Source organism: Archocentrus centrarchus, chromosome 19, assembly GCF_007364275.1.
Source record: "Archocentrus centrarchus isolate MPI-CPG fArcCen1 chromosome 19, fArcCen1, whole genome shotgun sequence".
In the NCBI taxonomy this organism is placed as follows: Eukaryota; Metazoa; Chordata; class Actinopteri; order Cichliformes; family Cichlidae; genus Archocentrus; species Archocentrus centrarchus.
The window spans coordinates 9,572,144-9,599,364 of record NC_044364.1 but is presented as its reverse complement, the minus strand read 5'-3'; the positions used below and the strand labels follow the sequence as shown (position 1 = coordinate 9,599,364).

Sequence of the window (27,221 nt, the reverse complement as noted above, 5' to 3'; positions counted from 1 at the left end):
TATCGGGAACGCCTCCAGAGTTCTCTGATCGATCTACCCAGCCTAGTCCCAAGAGAGACTGAAGCTGCACAGGAGAGACAGCGGTGAGCGGCGTTTCTGTTCCCTCGACTTTGTGCTGATCTAGAGAAAGCTGCGGAATTATAAACAAGAATCCTCCATATATTAAACATCCTGTTAATGATGTGGAGCGCTTTTCCCCCTTTCTTGCAGTGACTGGGATGGAGTTGTGCCTACTGCTGTGGATGATGTGGACGTTTACGGGAAGCGCATCAGCAGTGCCCGACCAATACAGTAGAGCTGTGGTGAGTAAAAATTATTCACACACACAAAAAAATAATTATCGAGGAGTTGTAAATGTTTGTAGCTGACTTTTGTTGCAAAGAAAAAGTGTAGGATACTCACTTTTGCACTACTTTTGTGTATGCTTGTGAAGTATTTTACAAATCATATCATTTTGATCTCAAATTTCATCCACCAGTGTTTGATCGGAAATAACTTCTCAGTTGCATGTTTTGTTTTTTGTTTAGTTTTATATATGGTAAATTTAAGTACGCACACTAGGCATAGGCAGGGTTTTTTTCTCTAAAGGAAGCATATGGTAAGAAAGGGAGGGCGTGCGCGGGAGGGGGGGGTGCAAGGAGGTATTCATATGACTCTTGAGGTCAATAAAAATATAAAAAGCTTTGGGGTATTTCTGAGAAAAAAAAAAGTTGCTCGTCAGAAAAACCACAATTTTGGGGGGTGGGGGGTTGCATTGTAAAATTACAATAGACATTATATTATACAGCTTATTGCACGAAATGTGCAAGCACGATTTAGAAATCTGTAAGCTTCCTAGTTCCAGTTCCTTAAATATACTTCTGAGACTTTATGACCTCTGTGGCGGTCACAAAAACAAATTAAATTAAATTGAAAGATACGATTTTTTTTATTCGGTTCTCAGGAGGATAAGACTCAACCATTGCTCGTTTTACAGGTGTGTGCTTATTGCTCCTTGTGTATTTTGATTATGAAAAAAGAGGTTGTTTCACTTTTGTGATAAAAAGGGGGAAAAATAGCATGAATCTTAGTTGGGTTGGGGTTAAAAGAGGAAAAAAATGCCAAACAAAATACAATCAATGTTGGTTTTGAAAAAAGACATCACAGAGGACCGTTGATGGAAAAAAGTCACACCTTCTTCCTGCCAACTGCAACCTGCAGGGTGGAGACAATGGCTGGTTTCAAAATCCCTTTCAAGACAGTTTTTTTTTGTTTCAGTGTATCTTTGGTGTGTATTGTGTGTGCACTTGTGTAGGTTTTGTGGTACACACTGGTTTACAGCCTTTACCCCATCAAGGAACTTACTTGGACAGGATTATAAAAAGTTAATGAAAAAAACAAAAGTGGCTGATGCACTGTTCTTTTTCTGGCCTTTTTTTTTTTTTTTTACTCTGTAGTAATCACATTTGAAAAATCAGTTTTCTTCTTGTTTTGTGTCCAGGATTGGCTCAGTAGGTATGGATACCTTCCTCGTCCTGACCCACACACAAGTCAGCTGCTGACCAAAGAGGGGATTGAGATAGCTGTCCGTATTATGCAGAGATTTGGGGGCCTTCAGGAAACTGGGGTGCTTGGTAACTTGTTCTTAATTCATATTTATAAAGAGAATGTTCTGTACACAATTCCTTTGTGCAAAGGTCTTAAGCAGGCCCTCATTTCTTTATGTTTTGCTACCAAGGAGTCAGACTTTCTTGTAATTTCTTAAAGTGGTCTTGAGCAATAATTCTCCAGGCTTTCTGAAGATTTTTCACTCACTTTCAGTTCAATACTTGGACCTGACCATTTTCAGAGAAATGTTTTTTTGTTTGTTAACGCAGAAATTCATCAAGCAACTCAAATTATAAAAAAAAAATCCTCGATGCAAATTTTTTGCATAGATACCTCATTTACTCCACAACTCTAGTGCTCAGTTGTTACCATGTAATTATTTTAATGTAAAGGAAAAGGCTGCTCTTCACCGCGTGTGTGTAGACAAAGAGGCGGAGCCGTTACTGAGATGATGAGCTCAGGTGGAACATCAGTGCTTGTTATTGTAATTGCATAAAAACTTTAATGGGAAAAAGTTGGCGGGGGCCTTTAATCACCACCTGTTCATGGCAGATGAACTGTTTAGTTCATCTGCCATGATGTTTCAGTTGGGCATCTTGCTGAAGGCTGATGGCAGCACTTTCTATCGGGGGTATTGGGTGTAGACCATCTAGATGTCAAAGCTTTAGTAACATTATTCAGCACTCCCCTCCAAAATTACTGGAAAAATGAGGCCAATCCCTTTATTTTTGCTGTAGACTGAAAACATTTGGGTTTGATATCAAAAGATGAATATAAGAAAAAAGCTCAAGTTTTTCTCAGGTTTTATTTCCAGGTATTTACATCTGGATCTGATACACAGTTCAGAAGATAGCAGCTTTTGTCTGAACCTATCCACTTTTCTCTTGAGCAAATGTATCTGAACATGTGACTGACAGATACTTTTTGCTGCCCAGCTGTGTCCTGTTACATTGATTATTCCAACAATCAATAGCGCTGAATGTCTACGCTTAGTTGCAGATTTGATGTAGACTTTGCATTTATAGTTAGAGGAGTAACCAACATGAAAGCCAGAGAGCTGTCTGGGTGGGGGGCAAGAAGCTGTGAAGCTGAGAGAGGATGGAAAACCAATCAGAGCCATTTCACAAACATTGGCTATAGCCAGTACAAAGTTTTATGGGCTGATGAGACAAAGATTAAGCTTTACCAGCTGAGTGAAGCTGACACCCCACCAAATGCTAGTTTTAACGGCACAAACCAGCACAAACGAAGCACTAACCGCTCAGTCTATTTGCTGGAACTTTTCACGTGGGTGGGGTGTCAGCTTCACTCAGCTACCTTTACCAAGATGATGGAAAGGTTGAAGTTTGGAGAAAGAAATTATCTCAAAACATACAAGTTCATCTTTTAAACACAGTGGAAGTAATGTCATGGCTCTGGCTTGCATGGCTTCTTCTGGGATGGGCTCATTAATCTTCATTGATGATGTCACACATGATGGCAGCAGTACAATGAACTCAGAAGTCTACAGAAAAATTGTGTCTGTCAATTTAAAGAAAGATGTAACCAAACTTCATCATTCAGCAAGATAATGACCCAGTACACAAGGGAGTTCAGCAGGGGCAGGAAGTGGAAGGTTTTAGACTGGCCTAGTCAATCTCTAGACTTAAACCCTACAGCGCATCCTACTGTACCTGCTAAAGAGGAGACTGAAGGGAGTACCCCCCAAACAAACAACAATTGAAAGAGGCTGCGGTGAAAGCCTGGAAAAGCATCACAAAAGAAAAATGCAAAGGTTTAGTGATGTCAGTGAGTCACAGGCTTGATGCAGTTATTGCAAGCAAAGTATTTGCAACTAAATAATAAGTCTTATTCACTTTTTCTGTTCCAGTACTTTTGCTCACAAGAAAAATGGGTGGAGTCAGACAAAAGGTGCCATCTTCTGAACTGTGTTTCAGATCCAGATATAAATACCAGGAAATAAAAGCTGAGATGTTGATCTTTTGTGCCATATTGATTTTTTTTAATGTCAAAACCAAATGTTTTCAGACTACAGCAAAAGTAAAGGGAGTGGCCTCACTGTTCCAGTACTTTTGGAGGTGGGGGGGGGGGGGGGGGGGGGGGGGGGGGGGGGGGGGGGGGGGGGGTACACATGAACACACACCAAATCTACTTTGTCCAGAAGATGCAATACTATCAGAACTCTTTTTTTCCCCCCTCCTACTAATGTAAGAAAGCATTCCAAGAAGACAGAGTAAAGACTATTTTATTCTTAGTTTAAGCTATATGTATATATTTTAATTGACATTAAGGTACTTGATATTATTTATTTATTTTTGCATTTAATAAAATGTTGTCTTTAAAAAAATTTGATTTTTAACATGGCATGTATGAATCATTCAATCATCAAAAAGGCACCTAACTTAAGGGATGAACCAATGATGTGTCTACACATGATAACACAACAAAGAAGCAGTTTTAAATTGCATCTTTAGACATTTCCCATTTCCTAGCAAAATATAATGAAATTAGTGGTGACTAAAGACTTTTGCACAATGCTGTATATTTTATTTCACACAGTAGTCACATGAAATCTCACACTTCTTGCAACATCTTTAATTTCAACACACCATACAGAATGTAACCATCTTCTCTTCCAGACTCGGAAACACTCAAACTCATGTCTAAACCACGATGCTCTCTTCCTGACATCGTTGGAAGTGATGATATATTGAGGAGGCGGAAGAGGAGAAAAAGATATGCCCTGTCAGGCCTTAAATGGGATAAGACGGCCCTCACGTGGAGGTTGGTTTCATGTCATGTTACTCTGCGGTTTTCTCACATCTGAATGACTCAAGGGGATGACTGCCGTAGGTTTTCCCCGATAAGTTGTCATGCCAAATAAACTGGTCATATTGCATCAAGTGCAGGAACTAAGTCAGCATTAAAATATCTTACTTGGAGGAAGCTAGTTTTATAAAGTGTAGTGTTAACAGATTAATGTAAAGGGGTTGCAGTGGCTCAGGTGGCTACCGATGAGAAGGTTGGTGGATCGATCCCTGGCTCCTCCAGTCCATGTGTTGGAAGTATCCTTGGACAAGATACTGACTTTTTGCAAACACTCCTGTGTTTGTGTCATGTTCATAAGAGCTTGGGGGGGGGGGGGGGGGGGGGGGGGGGGGGGGGGGGGGGGGGGGGGTTATCTTGAAATAAAATATGAACTTTGAGAGAGAAGGTGAGGTACTCTTTGGAGATAAGGTCATTGATGCAGGGACGAAGATCTGGACTGAATTTGGTTGTTGATGAGGTAAATTCTGAGCAGCATAAGAATCCAAAGATGTGAGCAGGTGTGCCAGGTGGTCATCCACTTACTTGTAATGGAGTGTGATTATGCAGCAAGAGGAACGATCGGAAGTTAGTGGTAGACAGCAAGAAGTTGAAGGGGGCATCTAAAGTTGGAGGCCTTTAATGAGTAGTGGCAGCTGAGATAATGTGGAGATCGAGCAGGAGGGACCCGTGAGAAGTTTTGAAAAGAAATTGATTCCACTGAGGTAAGATTTTATTGTGGAGATTTTGATAGAAAAGGAATGATGTGCTTATGCTAGAAAGCTAGACAATGTATGGATGTCAAAGTATGAGAAGAGCAGTTTGAAGCGGGAATGACAGGAACTTAATTAATTCCAAGTGTTCCAGTAAGTGGACAGAGTGCTAGGAGCAAGGCTGTTAATAATGGCCTCTTGAAATAGGCTGATGAGCTCTGTGGGGTATAAATCTTGAATATTGTAGCTGAAAATGGAGGTACTTGCATTAGGTCTACCTCTGCATGCGGGGCCAAGGTTCTTCTAGATAAGGAACCACAACTCCGTACTACACCGGTGGCTGTTTGACACTTGCCTCTGGTAAGGACACAAGACTGGTGATTCAGTTATTCATTTTAGCTACTTTATTGTGGGCTGGTATGCATGTGGGTGTCTGTGATCCTATAAATCAAAAAAGGAATATTACAGCTGTGTCAGTTCACTGACTCAAACACCTTTCAGGACGCAAGTTATTTCCATGAGATAGTATCAGAAATCAAAGAAATATATATATTAAATCATTTACTCAGATAGCTGCAACAGAAATGAGCTTATACACAAAAGTAACTCAATTGACCTGAATAATCCATCTTAGTTCAAACTATCAATAACAGTTAACAGGGTGACACCTGGTGGAATTAACTGAATATGACATCACTCACTGCTAGCACATCAATTTGCATCACTAAATACACACGATCTAAAACAGCGTAGTATTCGCTAGCCATCTTGAACCTATGAAGTATGGTGAATCATGTACCTCATGTAGCTTATATCTAAAATGAGCTACTCAGGGTTTAATGAGGTCAAGGAAAAAATCAACAGAAGCTAAGAGTGCCAAATAATTAGCATGTTTCTTTTAAACCCAGTCAGAATAACATATATTTATACACATGAAATATCAAGAACCCTAAATGCAGTAAACTACTCTCTCTAGATCAAAAATATACAACACACCCCAAACTGGACTGGGTTGCTCAGTAGCCACTAGAGGTGGGAATCACCAGACACCCCACAGAACAATATTATCACAGTACTTCACTCACACTATTGCGATTTTAAACATTTTGCAATATGCAACAACATATATTGAGATTCATCAACTTTTTTCACCAGTAAATTATGTCCTCACAGTTAAAATTAGTTTTATCCAATAAGATAAAGTTCTGTCACTTCACTTAATTTTTTTGCTGATTAGACGGAGAAGCACGATTCCTCCAGAGAACACATGTTCACTGCTCTAGTGTCCAGTGGTGGTGTGTTTTACACCACTGCATCTGGTGCTTTGCATTGCACTCAGTGATGTAAGGCATCGATGCAGCTGCACAGCCATGGAAACCCATTCCATGAAGCTCTCTACACACTGTTCTTGAGCTAATCTGAAGGTCATGTAAAGTTTGGAGGTCTGTCTCTTGGTTTCTCACTCAGATTCTTCTGTCACTTGTAATGTCAATTTTAATAAGTCTACCATGGCCAACTTTGAGGACTAAAAAGAGAACTTAAATGGGAGTTCTCTAAAAGCTCCCCTTTAAGAAAACTTTAGCCTTCTGCAAGGCTGAATTTTAATCAGATTTTATCATGCTGTACGTATTAAAACATGTAAAATTTGGTAAAAAATATGAAACGGTTATAAGTTACAGTATTCAAGTTTTCTGTCTACAGTGTCCACAGCTACCCAAATCCTTCCACCTCCCCCCGCCTGGATAACAGTTTAGTGGAAACCCTCCTGACTCACGCCTTCAAAGCCTGGAGTGATGTGGCCCCCTTGAATTTCCGTCAGCTGCAGAGAGACAGCAGTGGGGCCACGGCTAAAGGGGACATCAGAGTGTCTTTTGACCGCATGTTTCATGATGACGGGTACCCTTTTGATGGACAGGGTGGCACCTTGGCCCATGCCTTTTTTCCTGGAACACTTGACATATCTGGTGACACACATTTTGATGATGACGAGATCTGGAGCTACGCAGGTACATAAAAGACCACTGCTACCTAAAACATACAGAACATAATCAAATAGTAAGGAACAGTAGCCAAAAAAATGATATGGAGAACACACACACAAAAAAAACCTTGTTTACTAACCTTAAATGTCCACTTATTTATCTATTTTATTTTATTTGTTTTTTTTGCTTTCTTGTGATCCAGTAACACTTTTGCTTGACACTTCCTCAGGTGACAGCAGAAGCACAGACTTGTTCACAGTTGCAGTGCACGAGTTTGGCCATGCACTGGGCTTGTCTCATTCCTCCTCTGATCTGTCCATCATGAAGCCGTACTACCAGGGTCCTGTGGGAGACATTTCCCGTTTTAAACTGGCCATGGATGACAGGCTGGCCATCCAACAGCTTTACGGTCAGTCTGACTAGTCCTACCCTGGTTCAAATCAATATTTGCCATACTTACAACATCCAATATATAGAATGTGCTGCTTTTGTTTGGCTGTGAGGACACAGTGGGATAAATATAAACTCCTGTTGGGTCTTGGAATAGCTTGCTGTAATTTTTAGCCCAGTGTGAAAATATTTCAGAGGTAGTAGAGTAACTACACCAATTACCACTTCATGCCTCTATTTTGGCAATAAATCTTCCCATGTTTACTTGTGGTTGTTCATCCTGATTGTGAATTTTTATATTAATCAATTTATTGACATAAAATACAGTAGCCATCCATTTAACATGACCACTAGGGGTGGTCATGTTAAATTATATCACAATATTTCAAGAAGATTTGTTATAACGATATTTCTGACAACATACAAAAAACATACAGATTACAGTCCTCTAAAATAGGAGAAATAATGAGCAAACTTGCTGCTGTTCACCTTGTTGGTCTTACCAGAGTGGCAAGCTTACAACAATGATGTCAACAACTCAGCACCACGGCAGGCATTCTGCTGCCCTCTACTGTCCACAGGGTTTAATATGTCGGCCCACCCTTTGCAGCTATAACACCTTCAGCTCATCTTGGATGGCTTTGAACAAGGTTTAGGAGTGTGTTTACAGGGATTTTTGACCATTCTTCTAGAAGTACATTTGTGAGGTCAGATAAAATGTTGGATGAGAAGGCTTGGCTCATAGTCTCCGCTCTAATTCATGCCAAAGGTGTTCTGTCAGGTTGAGGTTAGGACTCTGTGGAGGACAGTCAAGTTCTTCCACCCCAAATCCATCATCCATGCCTTTATGGACCTGTTTTGTGCACTGGTGCATACTCATGTTAGGACGGAAAGGGGCCATCCCTAAACTGTTCCCACAAAATTGGGAGCATGAAATTGTCCAAAATGTCTTGGTATTCTGAAACATTAAAAATGCCTTTCACTCCTGATAAACAACTCCACACCATAATCCCCCTCCACCAAACTTTGCACTTGGCTCAATGCAGTCAGACAAGTACTGTTCTCCTGGAAACCACCAAACCCAGACTCCTCCATTGGATTGTCAGATGGAGAAGTGTGATTTGTCAACCAGAGAGCACGTCTCCACTGCTCTAGGGTCCAGTGATGATTTTACACCACTTCATCTGATGCTTTGCATTGCACTTGGTGATGTAAGGCTTGGATGCAGTTGCTCAGCCATGGAACCCAAGGCATGTTCTTGAGCTAATGTGAAGGTCACATGAAGTTTGGTAGTCTGTAGTGATTGACTCTGCAGAAAGTTGGTGACCTCTGCGCACTATGAGCCTCAGCATAGCACTGACACCGCTCTGTGATTTTATGTGGCCTACCACTTCATAGCTGAGTTTCTGTTGTTTCCAGTCACATCCACTTTGTTATAATACCACTAACAGGTGACTGGGGAATAATTAGCAGCGAGAAAATTTCACAACGGGACTTGTTACACAGGTGGCATCCTATCACGGTACCACGCTGGAATTCACTGAGCTCCTGAGAGCTCAGTCACAATTGTTTGTAGAAGCAGTATGCATGACTAGGTGCTTGGTTTTTTTTACACCTGTGGCCATGGAAGTGACTGGAACACCTGAATTCAATGATTTGGATGGGTGAGAAAATTAATACCTTTGGTATTATAATGTATATAACCAGACATTATTCACAAATATTTTCTACCTGGGATGTTGTACCTTGGGTTGAACTTTCTAAGCAGCTGTCTAGTCTGCATGGAGAAGATGTGTACCCCGCAAGTACACATGTTTCTGCTACATACTCATAGTTTATATGATAATACTTCACACTGTCATGGTCCTGGACTGCGTGCCCAGCGTTTTGTGTTTCATTCTTGTAGGTTCTGTTTTCACTGAGTTCTGTTATGTTTCTAGTTTGTTTTGGTTTTGATCAATCACCTTAGTCCCTGCTGTTTCCACTTGCCCTAATGACCTAGTGCGGCGGTTTTCAAAGTGTGAGGCGCGCCTCCCCTAGGGGGCGCCAGAGCACTTTAGGGGAGGCGCGGTGCGAGGGAAAAAATAAACCGGGAAAAGAAGCTATCTGCTTGCTGTCTACTGATGTGAGAGAAAGAATGGACAAATAAGATGTGAAAACACTGTTGGTATCTCAAACATTAAACTCAGAATCTCAGATGTAACGTTTGTTTGAGAAAACGGTTGAAAAATGAGTTTGGGGTTGTTCTTATCATTAGAAAAATGAAAAAAGGGCGTATTTGCCATACAAAGCCCTGATAAAATAATTAAAATGGGATTAAATGTTTTAAAATGTTCATGCGTTAAATTTCATTCAGATAAAGTGTCATTTTAAAAGATAAGATGGTTCTAAAATAAAAGCAATTAGAAGGTGTTTTGTAGTGGCATTTGTTTGTGTGTGGGTTGATTATTGGGGGGGGCGCAGCAGGCATTGTGCTCCTTGAAAGGGGGGCTCACCCTTTCATACTTTGAAAACCCCTGACCTAGTGTGTGTATTTAAGCCCTCAGTTTTTCTCTGTTCTTTGTTGTATTGTTGTTGCTTAGTTCCAACACCCGTCCAGCCCCGTATAGCTTGGTAATCGTCCCTGACATTCCTTCAATAAAACACCTTTAAGTTCAATAATTCCTCTCAGTTCTGCATTCTGGGTCCATCCTCTTTTAGCCACACAGCAGCACCATGACATACACTGTAAGAGGAGATTTTATAAAATTCTGACATGATTCTTTTCCAGCATCCGTAACTGATGTAATTTGTTTCAGCTTAATAGACTATAAACATTAAAGATTCCACAAAAGATAAAATATCTGTAAGAGCCTGATTAAAAGGACTGTAATAAAACACTATTTTTAACCTGGTAATGTGTGCAATAGCGCATTCATGTAGTGCATGCAACTGATCTACTTCCTCATGTCTTAAAAAAGAAAAACCTTGTATCCTGTGTGACAAACACCTCTGGATGCTGAGAAAAGTGTGGGTTGCCTGCTCAGTTTTTCTTACACTGTCTTCAGCTTTCCCTTCCTCTTCAGCATTGTCTGCTGTCACTCTTCTGTTGCAGGTGTGAAAGATACCGAGCGACCAGGTGGTGTTGATCCTGACCTCCCACGCCTGCCCAGTCCACGTCCACCTCCACAGAGGCCAACACAGCAGTGAGTTAAACCACAGGGGAAAAAACAAAACAGTTGCACCTCAATCCAGATAATCAATATTTGTTATTTGCCTTTACAAACTATGAGTATATTATTAATACACTCGGTTTACTTAGAGTCATGGAAAAATAAAAATAAAATAAGAATGACTAATTGGGGGTGGCTGTGTGATAACATAAAGCAAAGCCTTGTGTTTGAGCCTCTCTGTGGTAGTGTTAGTCCTCTAGTGTCTTTATCAAACTGTATTTGTATTTGACTTGAATTTAAATTTTCTCTGCCCCAGTTCTGATCCGTCATTCCAAGACCGGTGTCAGGGGGGCTTTGATGCCATAGGAAATATCAGGGGAGAGGTCTTCTTTTTTAAAGGTAAGAAAAAGACATCTGCACAAAAAAAAAATGGAAAAAACACAGGGAAAAATTAATTTTTTTTTTTCTTGGAAAGGTGAACAGTTCTGGAGAACCCAACGAGACGGGTCTCTGGTGTCCTTAGATCCAGCAAAGATCAGAAACTTTTGGATCGGCCTTCCACACGGAACAAACAAGATCGACGCAGTGTATGAGAGGAAGAGCGACAGCCGTATCGTCTTCTTTATTGGTGAGAAACAAAATCTCTCAGTCACGACCGGCTTTAGCTGATCTTATTTTGGTGCTTCTGAGTCAGAGCAGAAGTGGTTGATTCTTCTCACATCCATGCATTCACGTCATATTTTGAAGATTGTGGTTTAAAGTGAAGCTGAAATGTTAGGTCGTGTAAATATTTTTATATATGACATTTACGTCATGGTTAGAGAGTGACAAAGTGGCAAACCACAAATAGATATGAAAACAAAAGAATCAAAGGCAGCTTAGTGTTTCTTAATATTTTCTATATATTTATATTTTATGAGGTCCAGTAATTTCAAATATTTCACTTCAAAAACAGGATGTTAGTGTGGTCTCTAAATCCTGCTTGATTAATGATCCTGATGGGTCTTTTTTGAAGTTTACATAATGATTGAAGTGAACGTTTGGATGTGTTTCCCCAGATGTCCACACAGCACTCTAAGAATGGCATTATAAGTGCACAGTAAAGTACGATTCGTGGTGACAGATTAGTTTGTAAATGTTTTATGTGAAGTTTCCAGCACATTTTATTATCTATTGTCACACCCAGAAATTTTATATTAAAGTATGAGGTAGTTAATGTTTTCCAAATCCCTTTCAGGTCAGGTCAGGTCAGGTCAGCTCTATCAGGTTCCTTTTTGATACCCTTAGGTAAATTTGTTTTGCAGTTAACAGATCGGGCACCCATTCTACCAGACTTGAAAAAAGACACTGGCAAATATTCACAAAAGGGAGGAAAGAGAGAAGAAATGAAGAAGCTGAAAATCCCCACATAAGGGGTGGGAGTCATCATTTAAGAATGAGCTTAACATCCTCTGAAACTGTCTGGTATACAGAGACTCTAGGTTAAGCTGCAAGTTACCCATCAGCTTCCCTGTGTGCCAGTTTGGTCCTTTCCTTCAAAGTTTACCGGATCATGACACCAAGGAGAAGGAAAAGACTGACTCAGTAACTGAGCTATAAAATAGTGTCATAGTGGAATCAGTAGTATATGATATTTACAAGATTCCACACAGTCTGCAGTTTGACCCTTAATGTTTGTGGCATCAGGCGTGCTGGAATTTTTCCTGAAATCCACAACAACTGTCACGTCCACAGAACGGAAAGACACAAGGAGGGTGAGCGTTAACAGTTTTATTACAATAGAATGTGCGAAGGGAAGTGAGCAGGGGGCGAGAGTTGTTGAGGGAGAGGAGAGGCTGCCTCCGACGAGGAATACGAGTGACGGTGGTCCCAAGGGTCCGCAGGAGCGGGGGGGCAAGACGGTGGCGGCGATGGAGCGCGGGCAGGAATCCACAGCTGACCTGAGGTGAGAGACGAGGAGTTAGAGAAGACAATTGGAACAGGTAAGTCATAAACCTGATACTGAGCCGACACTGACTGTAACTCTGTCAATGATCCAGCAATGAGTCGAGGTCTGCTGTCATCTTAAGAAGGCGGTGCTGATTGCCTCAATGGAGAACAGGTGTGGAGCAGCTCCATGGAGGGACCGCCCTCACAGGGCATGACAGTACCCCCTCCTCAACGGGAGCCTCCTGGCGACCTGAACTTGTCTGGATGCCGCCGGCGGTACTCCTGCACTAGGCGTTTGTCCAGCATGTTCGTTTGGGACACCCAGGAGCGCTCCTCCGGCCCATAGCCCTCCCAGTCCACCAAATACTGATAACCACGGCCGCGGCGGCGCGCATCCAGGATGCGGTTGATGGTGTAGGCCGGATGGCCGTCGATGATGCGCACCGGAGGAGGAGAGGCTGCCGGCGGGCACAGAGGGCTGGTAGAGACAGGTTTCACTTGGGACACATGAAAGACGTTATGAATACGCATGTTGCGAGGGAGGTTAAGCCGGACTGAGACAGGATTGACAAGGGAGTGTATTTCAAATGGACCAATGAATGTAGGGGCGAGTTTCTTAGATTCAGCCCGAATAGGCACGTGTCTGGTTGAGAGCCATACCTTCTGGCCAGGTTGATAGGCTGGCGCCGGGGTCCGATGTCGGTCTGCCACTCGCTTGTTTTGGTCCTTGGTGCGCTGTAAGGCCAACCGGGCCGCCCGCCACACACGGCGACAGCGGCGGAGGTGGTGTCGGACGGAAGGAACCTGGAGATCCCTTTCGATGGTGGGCAAGAGGGGAGGTTGGAAACCCAAGGAGGCCTCGAAAGGTGACATGCCGGTGGCGCTGGACGAGAGGGAGTTGTGGGCGTATTCGATCCACGCCAAATGGGAGCTCCAGGTGGCCTGGTTGGTGGAGGCCACACAGCGTAGCGCTGCCTCGAGTTCTTGGTTGGTACGCTCTGTCTGACCATTAGTCTGAGGATGATAACCTGAAGACAGGCTCACCTGGGCTCCGAGCGACTTGCAAAACTCCCTCCATACTCGAGACGTGAATTGGGGCCCTCGATCGGATACGATGTCTTCAGGAATGCCGTGCAGGCGGAAGACATGATCAGTAAGCAGTTGGGATGTTTCCAGGGCTGAGGGGAGCTTGGAGAGTGCAATGAAATGAGCAGCTTTAGAAAAACGGTCCACAATGGTAAGGATGACAGTCTTACCCTCAGAGGGAGGAAGGCCGGTGATGAAGTCCAGAGCAATATGTGACCAGGGCCGCTTGGGGGTCGCCAGGGGCCGGAGGAGACCAGCGGGTGAGGAGGTCGATGGCTTATTTTGAGCGCAGGTACTGCAAGCAGCCACATACTCCCGGACATCCTTAATCAGCGAGGGCCACCAGAAATACCGTTGGAGGAAGGTGACGGTTCGGTGAGCCCCTGGGTGACAGGTAAACCTAGCGGTGTGGCCCCACTGTAGAACCTGGGCCCGAACCTGGGAGGGCACGTAGAGGCGGTTAGGAGGGCCGGTACCGGGGTCCGGTTCCGTCCGGAGGGCCGTCTGGATTGCCGACTCGATCTCCCAGGTGATAGAGCCTATGACACAGGAAGGTGGGAGTATGTACTCCGTCTGGGAGAAGTGGTCCGGGGAGGCATACTGACGAGAGAGGGCGTCTGGTTTCACGTTCCGACACCCGGGTCTGTAAGAGATGGTGAAATTGAATCGGGTAAAGAACAGGGCCCACCTGGCTTGCCGGGGGTTGAGTCGCTTGGCCGATCGGAGATAAACCAGATTTTTGTGGTCCGTCCACACCAGAAATGGATGTGTAGCGCCCTCCAACCAGTGTCTCCACTCCTCGAGTGCCAGCTTGATGGCCAACAGCTCGCGGTCCCCGACGTCATAGTTGCTCTCGGCGGGGGAGAGTCGACGAGAGAAAAAGGCGCACGGCTGAAGGTTACCTGCTGCCTGTTGAGAGAGGACGGCCCCTACTCCCACATCGGAGGCGTCCACCTCCACGATGAAGGGTTGTGACAGGTCGGGTTGGAGCAAGACTGGGGCGGTGGTAAAACGGTCCTTCAGGAGCTGGAAGGCCTCAGCCGCGGCAGACGTCCACCTGAAAGGGGTTTTCGGAGAGGTAAGAGAGGTTAATGGCAGGGTGATCCGACTGTAATCCCTGATGAAGCGTCTGTAAAAGTTGGCAAAACCCAGGAAACGTTGCAGCTGTTTGCGATCAGCGGGTGTTGGCCATTCCAACACGGCCTTGATTTTGACAGGATCCGCCCTCACCCGCCCCTTCTCAATGACATAGCCCAGGAAAGAGGTGGTGTCAACATGGAACTCACACTTCTCCCCCTTCACGAACAGGCGGTTCTCCAACAACCGCTGCAGCACCTGCCGCACATGTGTCTGATGTTCCTGTAACGAGGAGGAGAATATGAGGATGTCATCGAGGTACACAAAGACAAAATGATTAATGAAATCCCTGAGTACGTCATTAATGAGGGCCTGGAACACTGCGGGGGCGTTGGTCAGTCCGAATGGCATGACCAGATACTCAAAATGACCGAGGTGTGTATTAAACGCTGTTTTCCATTCGTCTCCCTTGCGGATTCTAACGAGGTGGTAAGCGTTGCGGAGGTCCAGTTTCGAAAAGATGGTGGCTCCTTGTAGTAGCTCGAACGCGGAGGTGAGTAAAGGAAGTGGGTACTTGTTCCGGATGGTGATGGCGTTGAGGCCCCGGTAGTCGATGCATGGGCGGAGAGACTTATCCCTCTTGGCAACGAAAAAGAATCCGGCCCCCAAGGGAGACGTGGAGGGCCGGATGAGACCAGCTGCCCTGGCCTCAGTGACGTACTTTTCCATAGCGTCTCGTTCCGGTTTGGAAAGGCTGTACAGGCGGCTGGAGGGATAGGGAGCTCCCGGGCGGATGTCAATGGCGCAGTCGTAGGGGCGATGAGGCGGCAAGGAGACAGCGTGATCTCTGCTGAACACTTCAGCGAGGTCGTGGTATATCTCGGGCACTCCGGAGAGGTCGGGTGGCGTGTTGTCCTTGGGAGATGCTGCGGGCGGGACGGAGGGAGTAGCGGCCTTAAGGCATCGCAGGTGACACTGCTCGCTCCATCCAGAGATGCTCCGAGTGGTCCAATTTATGTGTGGATTGTGTCGTTGAAGCCAAGGGAAGCCGAGAACGATGGGTGTCTGGGGAGACTCGAAAAGGTAAAATGAGATTAGTTCAGAGTGGTTACCTGAGAGAGTGAGCGAGATGGGGTCAGTCCGGTGGGTAATTGTGGAGAGTTTGGCGCCATCTAGGCCAACCACCTGAAGCGGCTGAGGAAGCGGGACGAAGGGAATACCATACTGGTGAGCGAGAGCACGGTCCAAAAGATTTTGCTCAGCCCCTGAGTCCACTAAGGCGAGCGCCGGATGGCTCTCGGGAGGGAGGTTAATTTTTGCCTGGATGGTTAACCTGGGTTGGGAGGGACTAGCATTGACCGCGCCCGTCAGTATCCCCACCATTACCGACGGGCGGCCTCTTTTGGCCGAGTCGGGCAGGAATTAACAAAATGTCCTTTTAGTCCACAATAAAGACACTCACCGCTCGCCATCCTCCGGCGGCGCTCCGCTGCTGACAGCCGAGAGTGACCGAGCTGCATGGGCTGCTCCACCAGGCCAACAGGTGTCCCCGCAACCTCTGGTCCCTCTTCCGGGGTGTCATCCCGATCAGCCGGGGCCGTGCGACGAGAGGCCTGATGGGAATTGTAGTTTCGCAGCCCGCGCCGGGTGCTCAGGCGATCATCCAGGCGAATACAAAGGGAGATCACAGCCCCCAGGGATGGCGGCAGGTCTCGGGTGGCGAGTTCATATTTGATCTCCTCATTTAGGCTGTTAAGAAATATACCTCTGAGCGATTTTTCTTCCCAGCCCGCCTCCGCCGCGAGGATCCGGAAGTCCACTGAAAAGTCTGCAACGCTTCTTTTTCCTTGGCGTGCATTTATGAGTTTTTGCGCGGCCGCCTCCGGGCAGGAGCCCTTATCAAACACCTCTTTGAACTGAGATAGGAACTCACGGTACGTAATTCCAGGGTCCCTCTGCAGCACCGCGTGTCCCCAGTCCAGCGCCCGTCCCCGTAGTAATCCGAGAATGAAGCCGATCTTGGTGCCGTCTGAGGCAAATGCGGTCCGCTGCTGTTGGAAAATAAACAGGCATTGGGTGAGAAAACCCCCACATTTTCCCAGGTCCCCATGGAAAGGCTCCGGAGTCGGAAGGGCGCTTTCGATCGGTCCGGCTGGTCCCGGGAGATCTCCCGGCGGCAGCTGGGGCTGTGGTGGAGCCGAAAAGAGGGGAGCGGAGGGCGTTCGTGATGCGGTGGCCTCCAGCATACCTTTCAGCTCCGCGAGCTGCTGCGTGGTGGCGCCCAGCTGGCTGGAAACCAGCCGCAGCATGTGCTCATGCCGCTGGAGAGTCTCCTCCTGTAGAGCCATGGCCCGATCCAGGGGGCTGGCGGTCGACGCGTCAGTTTGTGGCTGGATCATTCTGTCACGTCCACAGAACGGAAAGACACAAGGAGGGTGAGCGTTAACAGTTTTATTACAATAGAATGTGCGAAGGGAAGTGAGCAGGGGGCGAGAGTTGTTGAGGGAGAGGAGAGGCTGCCTCCGACGAGGAATACGAGTGACGGTGGTCCCAAGGGTCCGCAGGAGCGGGGGGGCAAGACGGTGGCGGCGATGGAGCGCGGGCAGGAATCCACAGCTGACCTGAGGTGAGAGACGAGGAGTTAGAGAAGACAATTGGAACAGGTAAGTCATAAACCTGATACTGAGCCGACACTGACTGTAACTCTGTCAATGATCCAGCAATGAGTCGAGGTCTGCTGTCATCTTAAGAAGGCGGTGCTGATTGCCTCAATGGAGAACAGGTGTGGAGCAGCTCCATGGAGGGACCGCCCTCACAGGGCATGACAACAACAGGTCCACGGCGGCTTTCTTTGCCACACAAATGACTAACAATTACAATGTCATCTGCATACTTTAAAATGGTTCTAGAGTCAAACATGCTCCAAAATGTATGTGTACAGCAGTGGTTCCCAAAGCATGGGTCGCTACCTCCTGGTGGGCAATGAAGGTACTGCAGGAGTGCCGCTGTAATGACAGAAATTGAGTTTGAAATTGCTCACAAGTATGCATAGTTATATATTTATATAAATGTATTTATTTATATAAAAAGTGAATTAAAACTGGTGGGCCACAGCACTCTTGACTTTGGGAACCACTACTGTAGAGGATCCAACACCTGCTCAGTGTTCCGCAAAATTTCTGAGCGCACAAGGTTTTCAAAGATTTTGAAGAGTCATTAAGAGTTTTGGGGCAACTGGATTTAGGAACAGGGACAATTACAGCATTCTTTCAGACACTTCCAGACTCAGATCTTTTGCACGATGTTTAAGCAGCTGTCCATATATATTGTCTAGTCTGTGACTCTTAACTTCACTCTTGTTAATATTAAAATGTAGACCGTCCGTTAATGTGTGGCTCAGTTCCTGAATTTCCTTGTTAAAATTATATGTATCAAAATGATTATAAAAGCAGTTTAAACCACTGGCAAATTCTCTGTCTGAATTAAAACCCTCTAAAATGACACCAGTGCCGGTCTTTGCATTCTGGAGGCCTACAATTTTTTATTTTTTTTTATGCAACACCAAGCCAAGCCCAGGTTTTTTGCGGCCATTTTATTCTCTAAAGCTGATTTATGAGTTTGTTTAGCCTTTAAGATTTCTCCTGTCAGCTCATTGGTGGCTGCCGGTAGCTCTGATGCCTCTCCCTCTTGAAAAACATCTCTTTCTTTGAATTGTGAACTTAACTACCTCAGTAACCCATGGCCTATCATTTGGGTACATTTTAACTCTTACATGGACTAATCATGTCTCTGCAAAAGGAAATAAATGAGCAAATTATGTCCTCAAAATTGTCCAGATCATCTCCACAGGATTGCTTGAAGACATCTCAATCAGTGCATTCAATACATTCCAGCAGGCAAAACACTGCTTCCTATTTCCAGTCTTTAATGTTCTTTTCCCCTCCTTAAAATAGTTTTATAGATGGGTAGTAGATGCTCTGCTGAGCCCAGAGGTGAGAGGCCTCTGACCCATAACAAAGATCTAAAGACTTATCCCATCTGGTTTTGCAAGAAACATACTGATAAAGCTTAGTAATTTTTTTTAAAGACATACACAACCTAATATAAAGTTTGGGGTGCCAGGGAAAATTGGCTGCATCTTTTGCACAGTGTTAGAGACAATACTGGAGGCTGAGGCAGCATTTGCCTTCGGGTGAATGTACACTATGGTTATAAATATTTGTAAAAACTCCTGAGGCAGATACAAGTTCCCCATCTGGCATGAGGTTTGCTGGCATACAAGAAACCCCACCACCTCAAAGTTATAGTCAAGGCTGACAGGAGCTCCAAAACCATCGATGGTCAGGTTGATACCCCGAGGCCTATACTACAAGCAGGCTCTTGTCTTATTAGTTAACCCTGGGTTTTTTGTACTATGAAGGTTTTTTTTTTTTTTTTTATAAGCCTGTCATGTCTGGCAGATGTTGCAAGCAGAACTGTGATCACAGCTGGTTTGTCACTAGTGTTTTTTCTGGGCAGAGGGTGGCATGCTTCGAAGTTACCACAGTCCAGGTTGCTGCATTTTGACTGCAGAAAAGCAACCACCTGTTGCTACATGGAGATAACATCCAGCTTTTTTTTTTTTCTCCTCTCTCCTGTCATGACCTGAGCATGTGACTGGGGTTTTATGTGGAGCCCAGTGATGATCATGTTGTTTGTCCTGGTGTATTGTTTCAGGTCTGCAACCCTGCTCTCCAGGTGCACAATCCACGTTTCCTTCTCTGCATTTATAATGTGGAACGACTTGACCTCCTCAAGAATGTCTAGAATACTAAAATTTCTTTGTTTAGGACGTCCTCAGGTGTGCTCAGGTGTGCTCAGGTGTCCTCAGGTATCGGTGTTCTTTTTGGCCCCATATCCTAGCTTCTCCAGCAGTCTGGCAAACACCTATAAACAAGTTCAATCAGCTGTGACTCAGGAGAAATCTCCTTTGTGATGCTTTTCCAGGCCTTTAATGCAGGTGCCCTCAGCTGTTGTTTGTTTCTGTCTTCATCAAGTGTAACGCAGCTGAAGGCAAATCTACCACTGATAAATATTTCACTGCTTTATATTCAAAACCCCCCTGTTGTTTCTTTTGGGTCAGTAACCACTGTATTATCTGCACTTTGCAGTGCTGTTTGCTGGACTTGTTGGAATCTGAGCAAACAAATAAACCTTAGAAATATCCCCCGTTATGCTTTCTCCGTGTCCAGGATCTCAGTACTGGGTCTTCAAGGATACTGTGGCCATGACCGGTTACCCTCGGCCCCTCTCTGACTGGAGCATGAGGAAAAGATCGGGTGAGATGGTGGACAGGGTAGATGCGGCCTTTGTCTGGGCACATAACGGCAAAACATACCTGTTCAGCGGAGGGGAGTTTTGGAGGTTTGACGAAAACAGTAAGGATGGGCAGGTGACCATGCAACCAGACCCAGGATACCCACGGGAAAACAGCCTATGGGAAGGCATGCCTACCCACATGGATGACATCATTAGCTGGAGAGAAGGTAACATTGTGTCTTAATGTATTTAAATGCATACGTATGTGATAACAAGCACTACATCAGGGGTGAGCAATTAATTTTCGTGAACCCGTGTTCATCTTGTTGGTGCTGCCCTTCAGAACAGCTCCAGTTTCTCATGTGATCCCTTGGAAAAATTAATTGTGTGCCTCTGTTCTAGATAAATACACAAAACAACTGATGAATTATTTGGGGTGATGGCTTTTATTAGATGGTACACCCAAGACACTTACAGGAATGGCACACTGAAAGGAGAGCTGACCACTGTTATGATAAGAAGTTCTACATAACATTTTACACCGATACTCAACTTTGTGCACAATAAAATGCCACATCGTATTCATTATATTACATCATATGAATGTGGTAGTAGTACAATGAAGCAGATTTCATACAAGAATAATAATTTATACCACTAATTTAACAGGTGGGTGATTTGATGAAAATAAATGGATGCCTCCCACCTTACCCAGAATCAGTGATTGTTTTTTTTTTTTGTTGTTGTTGTTGCAATAATTTTAGTATATTTAATAAACCTATGCAAAACTTTCCCTTCATACCATGGAAATATTCAGCCACAGGAGGTAAAATAACTTCTTTATTACACGAGCTAACCACATGAAATTTTCACAGCCAAAGGAGACCTTTAAATGTGTTCTTTTTTCCAGCCAAATCAATCTTATATGTGGTTGAAGTTACAAAGAACGGCCCCCATGATTCATATCTTAGTTTATCATACAAATTTTTGTGAAAGTTCTGAATAAGAAGTGTTAGATTAATGTAATGAAGTTAAAAAAATTCCCAGAAAAAAAAAGTATCATACACTGCTCTAAAAAACTTAATGGAACATTTTTTTAATCAGAGTTTGGCATCAACTCCATTAAATTGGGATACTGATCTGGTCAATTAAGTATCAAAAGGGGTTGTTAATCATTTTCAGCTGCTTTGGTGTTAATGAAATTAACAACAGGTGCGATACAGAGGCAACAACGAGACAACCCCCAAAACAGGTGGAGGCCGCTGACGCCATGCATTCAAGTACATGGGGGCCATACAGACTGAGGACCATTTTGAGTTGCAACAGTGAAATTTTGGCAGAATGGACAAGCCTGCTGCATCATTTTTTCACTTTGATTTCCAGGGTGCCTTTGAATTCAACCCTCTGTAGGTTGATCATTTTCATTTCCATCAAATGATGAATGATGTTGTTCCTAACACATTGCCCAAATGATATCAGTGTAGATATAGCATAATTTTTTTTCTGATGTGTTAACAAAGTGTCCCTTTAAATTTTTTGAGCATTATAATAAAGTGCAAATGTTGCAAAAACTGTACTACAATGCTGCTGCTTTCTTCCACTGTTTTTTATTAGCATCCATATTCAGGTTTTATGAGCTGATTTATTCGTAATACGATTCAACAAAATAACTGTTGCACTGCTTTTGCTTTTCTTCTTTAGGAAATACCTATTTCTTCAAGGACAACTCCTACTGGGTGCTCATGAATGGAGGCCTGAACCAAGATGATGCAACTCCTAAATCCATTGCAGTGGACTGGCTTAAATGTCCAGCTCCTCCTTCAACCTCTACTCCAGAAAATCCTCGATTCCCAAATACATGCACCTGTGCTTTGTCAGGTTCGCGTCCATCGCTGAGAAGCAGTTCTCTCCTCCTGATCTCTATTATTTTACTAATCTACATGTATGAGTTTAATGGAACCCTGAGTTTGTAAATTGCTTGAGTGGATATTTACTACTTCCTTCACTCCACTGGCGGGTGATTACTAAAGAGACTTTATGTCATTATGTCCTCACAGAACAGTGCAACCCTGTATCCGAGTGGCATAACAAGTCTCTCTGAAATACCCCACTGTGTTTTTGTAAATACTTTGTCTCATCAGCACATATTCCTAACCTTTTTTATTGGATGAATGAAATGAAATGAATGAAATTTAATGCCATGATCGAGCACAGAGGCTACTTCCTCATAACAAAGTCTATATAGAACTGTCTTTGGATGAAAACCAGGTTAATCAAACATACCTAACAGCAAAAGACATTTTAATTTCCAAGTATATCTATTTATATTTGACTCTTTGTGCCATTGTATATCACTAATATATACTGCACAGATAGATCTGCGATTTGGTCAATTAAACAATAAACAAAATTTTTATGCGTGGGTAGTTTTCACAAATGTTCTGTACAGACAAAATTTTGGTTCTTGTTAATTACTGTTATTGTAGAAATTTAAAATGTTTTATGTTTATAGTTGATTATTTGAATTTTCCTGAGGCTGAGTAGTTACAGTTGCGTTGAGAAGGCTGCCACGTGTGACTGGGATGATAAGATTTGCAGATAGAGCATACCAGTAAATCCATTAATGGCTTTCACAGCATACATCAGATAGACTTACTGTCGTGCATGCATGTGTGTCATTCTGTCTGCAAACACGATTGCTCAAACAGTTTTGAATGAATTCTGATAAAACTTTGTAGGGGTGAAGCGTGGGGTCATGTTAACAAGAATATGTTAAAATGAGTTTCAGCAGGGCAAATAACATAAGCCTGCACTTTGCACCTATTTTTACTTCACTACAAATGTTTTAAAGTTACAAGTACAATTTTTTTTTAAAGAACAAAGAAAATAATTATATTTACAAAATACTTTGCTCTGGTGGAGATTTGCACTCTCTGAGTGCTTCTTGTTTATTTATGGTTTGGTTTTACAGCTTTAACCTTGACAACTTAAAACGTATTTCTTTAAAGACACCGCCTTTAATTTGAAGGTGTGTCACTAACTCACTATTGTATGTTTCAGAGCCAAGCTGAATCATTTTTACAGGTTAAATATTTGTGATTCTTCACTGACACTGCTATTTAAGTGGTGTTCACTTCATGGGGTTATTAGAAAGTCCAGGCCCTTTTGCAGTGACCCACTTTACTTTTTTCAGTGACATCAAATATAGGTGTTACAGAAGGAGGAAGCAAAAATGATAAGAATTTCTGTCTTTTGTGTTTATCCCCGTTTGCTGGCTTGACATGAGAACAAGGAGCTCTTTGTAATAAACAATTTTGGCTCTATTTAAAAAAAAAAAAAGCTGCTTATTTTTTCATTTGAATGATTTAGTTAAAACCAAATTACCTGAAAGCCTGATGTGAAACATTGTGCATGCTTATTTCAAAGGCCTTCGTGCTTTTTTTTTCAGCTTTAAATATTTCATTGCTAATACATCTAGTTAACCAGTACAGATTTGGTTCACAGGATACTTTCAGTTTACACAGGACTGATTACTCTGTTGATTAAATGGCAAAAAGCTTTGTAAGTAACTGGTTTGGGTTATGCAAGGTTAAAACCATTGTGGAGAAAAACTGGCAGCTTCGTGGGTTTTAGTTAAAAAGAAACAGGCTGGGAATAAGACCGGGGACTTTTGTTATAAACCACATTGTTTAAGCACATTTTGTGAACTATATCAAGTTATCAAAAGTTCAGCTTAACCCAGGTAAGTGTAAGAAATGCAGTTACTTGACACCCCAGCCAGCTCAATATCATCAAATCTTCCAACAGAAAAAAAAAAAACTAACAATAAGACTGCAGAAACAGTGACAACTTTAATTGCATTTTATAAGATCAGAAGATCCCAGTTGTTAGATGTCCAAGCAGTATAATACAGTATTTAAGACTTAAATGCAATGTACATCACTGATAAATAACTGGTAAATAATACCAATTCATAATACCAATTTAAAGATTCTGCACTACATTATTTTAAAAGTGCAAAAAAATTACTACATCCTTCAATCACATATTGGTAAACCGTTCACAGTGTAGTTGTGGTACTTTGTAATCCAGCGTTATAAAAATGTGTCACTACCTGGTACCAATATCAGATTTCACATTAGAGCAGAGAAAATATTTTTCACACTTTCCATGATTATATCAAATATAAAGAATTACATTAGAACACAGTAAAGGTGAGTTTTACTTAGATGGGGAAAGACTGTATGTGCATACTAAACTTCCCAGTGCAAGACTGAGTAGCAGGCCCAATGAGAAACATGCTGTGGAGGCGGAGTTGGTGGTGACGCTGTTATTCTGTGTTGAGACTGGCTGCGCTGGCTGCAGATATCTGTAGATATCTGTTATGTGTTCCGACATGCTGTCGTTGACGCGCACTGTAGTGCTGAAGAGGTCAATCTGGTGATAAGATATGTTTCCACTTAGCTGCATGAACCACTAACAGTACATAAATGCTTGCTGCGATTGAAATTATGTCATACAAGAAGAAAGAAAGAGCGAACCTACCAGATCTCTGCTGACTTTAATTGGTTCCTTAAAAACAGTCCAGACCACCGCCTCATTACAAGACGGGGTGGTCAAGGACCCAAGGTAGCGGTAATACTTAGAGCGATCCACCCCAACGAGCAGATCGTTCAGTGAAAACCCAGCTGCAATCGGAACTGACTGGCCTGAGGGCAGAAACAAGACTTATGAAAAGACTGTAGATGACATAACTGAGTCACAAACAGGAGAGGACGTTTTCCACAAAAAAAAAGTACCTTTTGTTGTGATGTTGGCCAAGTAAGAGGTCAAATTGTACCAGCTTTCAGGCTTGCCAGATGAGTTGCCTGGCATTACCTGAGAAAAAGAAAGAAAAAAATTTATTTTTTTTAAGTCAGTGCATTGTTTTCACCATCCCAGAGGAGGAAACAAACCAACAAGGGAAGATACCGGCAAGCTGCAGTGAGGTTGCACAGAGGAAAAGAAAATCTGAAAGCCTTTGAAAAAAGCACCAAATACCATTGTCTGATACATGAAGTATACAGCAGGCATCACAAAAGCTCGTTTGCTGCTTCTCTCACCTCAATGAAGAAACCAAGAGCAGCAAGTCCGGTGGAGTCCTTAACGGCTTGAGTTGTATTCCCATTGTAGGATGACTTGCTGTTCAGAATATGCAGCTGGGAAAATTAAGTCATTATTTTTTTCAGTTTTAGTATGAATACACTGAAGTGATACAACAACATCTATCCATCAATTCATCCATCCACAAAATCTGTACCTCCATAGGATAGCGCACTCCATCCACTGTATGCTCTGAGCCAGGGACAGAGGAGCCGTTGCCCCAGTGCAAGTGGAACTGCAGACTGTCGTAGTTCTCGGATAGGTCCCCTCCTGAAATCTGGACTCCACTGTTAAGGGTCACTTTAACTGGAAAAAAAAACAAACAAACAAACAAGATGCATCATTTAGTTACACCTACCTGCTGAGGAGTGAGAGAAAATGCTCAGATGTTAAGCCCAGTGCTTTTAGTTGCAGAAAATTCCACTGAGATAATTTATTGTTTTTTTAGTTTGTGAAGTAAGTCCAAATCTTACTAAGCTGCCTTGTTTGGCAAAGAAAAAACAATTGAGGAAAAACACTTTTGTAACAATACTTCCTTATAAAGCCATAAAAGTATTTCTCACCTGTTTCACCAGTATTTTCTATGGCTTTCATCGCAGACTTGTTGTCATAGTTTACAAAAGTGAATTCAGTCAGGTTGGCGTTCAGTTTGGCAGACGCTGAGACTATGTTAATGGGTGACTGTCGGGTGCCGTTGCAATACTGGGGAGAAATTTTTGGCCAGGTGGAGGCATCTATAAACAGAAAGGAGACTCATGTCACTAAAGAAGAGTAGCCCAGTGGGCAGCATATAACAGATAATGGAAATATTGGGTACTTACTGCACGATGGGAGGTGATAACACCAGGCTGAAGGAGGGGGGGGGGAGAACATTTATATTGCCATAAATATAAAAATTGAAATATCTTTTTAAAAAAAAGGTTATGAGTGAGTACACACCAACTGTCTCAGACGTGCAGTCCGCGGTGGGTGCGAGGATGCACACGGCAAGGGCAGCTACTAAAATCCACTTCATCTGAAACAAGGCAAAAGCCACATTACGCCAGATTATATGGATGAGTGGAAGAAAAACCTTGTGTGTGTATAAAATGATCAATCAACCTATATACTGTAAAAACCTTGAACATTGACTTTAAAAAATTAACTAATGCAATTTTCAAATGTTACAGTCAGCTGTTAAGAATAAAGAATTGAATGTGAAAAAAGGTACATTTAGACTATAGCCTAATTCTTGCTTCTGTCCAGTTGACCCGAGCAGCAGAATGTCTTACCTTTGATGCACCTGCGCCTTCTTTGAGCCTGATCGTACATCCAGTTCATGCCACCCTCTCTTTTTATTTCCTCAGCCCATCCTACAGCTGGCATGAAACTTCCTCCATGTGACGTGACTAGATCTTTATCTACTTGCAAGAATTCTGTGAGATTAATTAACTTCAATCCTTCTCAACAGTTCCTGGTCACATTCCTCCACAATTATCTTTTTTTGGTCTCCTGCATAACAGGTCTGATTCCCTGATTGAATTTCTACCAACAGGACAACATCACAGTTACACAAATAATTAAGATTGAATGCTTAAACCTAGAATATAGACTACTGTTGGCTACTCGATAAAGGGGGTGCACAGAATGGATCACTTTTTAGGTTAATTTGGTTTCCAACAGTGTATTTACATATCCATGCATCACTCTAAGCAGTACTCTTGACAACAAGTCATCGAGCCTTCATTAGCATTTAGGACACATATTATTAGGTGTGGTCATTTGAAGGACAGGTGAATGTCATGCATCAAATGAACTACTTTGAGTTTTGGAACTGGATTTGTCTGTCATTTTTGTGCCTACTTTTTATTTTAATTAAATAGCATACACTGATGTACTGATGTATACACTCATGTTCATGTTCGGCTGCTTTCAGCACTGCTGGTATTTGTTTAGACTCTTTTGCTCCAGTTGATCTTTCAGAGTTAACTTCAATAGTTACTTCCTCCAAACCAGCAACATGTTTGTTAGATCCCATTCCTACTAGACTGTTCAAAGAAGTCTTTCCAATTATTGATGCT

General features: G+C 43.1%; 2 protein-coding genes across 2 annotated transcripts; one reads left to right on the top strand and one right to left on the bottom strand.

Moving 5' to 3' along the window:
• The first annotated feature begins 19 nt into the window (after positions 1-19).
• Positions 20-23,224, top strand: mmp25b (matrix metallopeptidase 25b). The gene is made up of 11 exons (XM_030754628.1): positions 20-83; positions 211-302; positions 1,481-1,613; positions 4,227-4,371; positions 6,807-7,111; positions 7,317-7,496; positions 10,572-10,662; positions 10,946-11,028; positions 11,105-11,257; positions 19,953-20,246; positions 21,721-23,224. The coding sequence occupies exons 2-11, from the start codon at positions 219-221 to the stop codon at positions 21,990-21,992; spliced, it is 1,740 nt and encodes a 579-aa protein (XP_030610488.1). The 5' UTR covers positions 20-83; positions 211-218; the 3' UTR covers positions 21,993-23,224.
• Positions 23,225-24,240: 1,016 nt separating this feature from the next.
• On the bottom strand, positions 24,241-26,176 carry LOC115798394 (carbonic anhydrase 4-like). The gene is made up of 8 exons (XM_030755232.1): positions 26,101-26,176; positions 25,983-26,009; positions 25,725-25,895; positions 25,319-25,467; positions 25,122-25,217; positions 24,819-24,897; positions 24,565-24,728; positions 24,241-24,456 (listed from the first exon to the last, which is right to left on the bottom strand). The coding sequence occupies exons 1-8, from the start codon at positions 26,174-26,176 to the stop codon at positions 24,241-24,243; spliced, it is 978 nt and encodes a 325-aa protein (XP_030611092.1).
• Positions 26,177-27,221: the final 1,045 nt, after the last annotated feature.

Bases quoted from the DNA above. Each gene is read 5' to 3' on its own strand.
- mmp25b (XM_030754628.1), top strand. From the start codon at position 219: ATGGAGTTGTGCCTACTGCTGTGGATGATGTGGACGTTTACGGGAAGC. The intron at 303-1,480 runs GTGAGTAAAAAT...TTTTGTGTCCAG, and splicing joins ACCAATACAGTAGAGCTGTG to GATTGGCTCAGTAGGTATGG. The intron at 7,497-10,571 runs GTCAGTCTGACT...CTTCTGTTGCAG, and splicing joins GGCCATCCAACAGCTTTACG to GTGTGAAAGATACCGAGCGA.
- LOC115798394 (XM_030755232.1), bottom strand. From the start codon at position 26,176: ATGAAGTGGATTTTAGTAGCTGCCCTTGCCGTGTGCATCCTCGCACCC. The intron at 25,218-25,318 runs GTACAGATTTTG...TAATTTTCCCAG, and splicing joins GAGTGCGCTATCCTATGGAG to CTGCATATTCTGAACAGCAA. The intron at 24,729-24,818 runs GTACTTTTTTTT...TTCTGCCCTCAG, and splicing joins GGCCAACATCACAACAAAAG to GCCAGTCAGTTCCGATTGCA.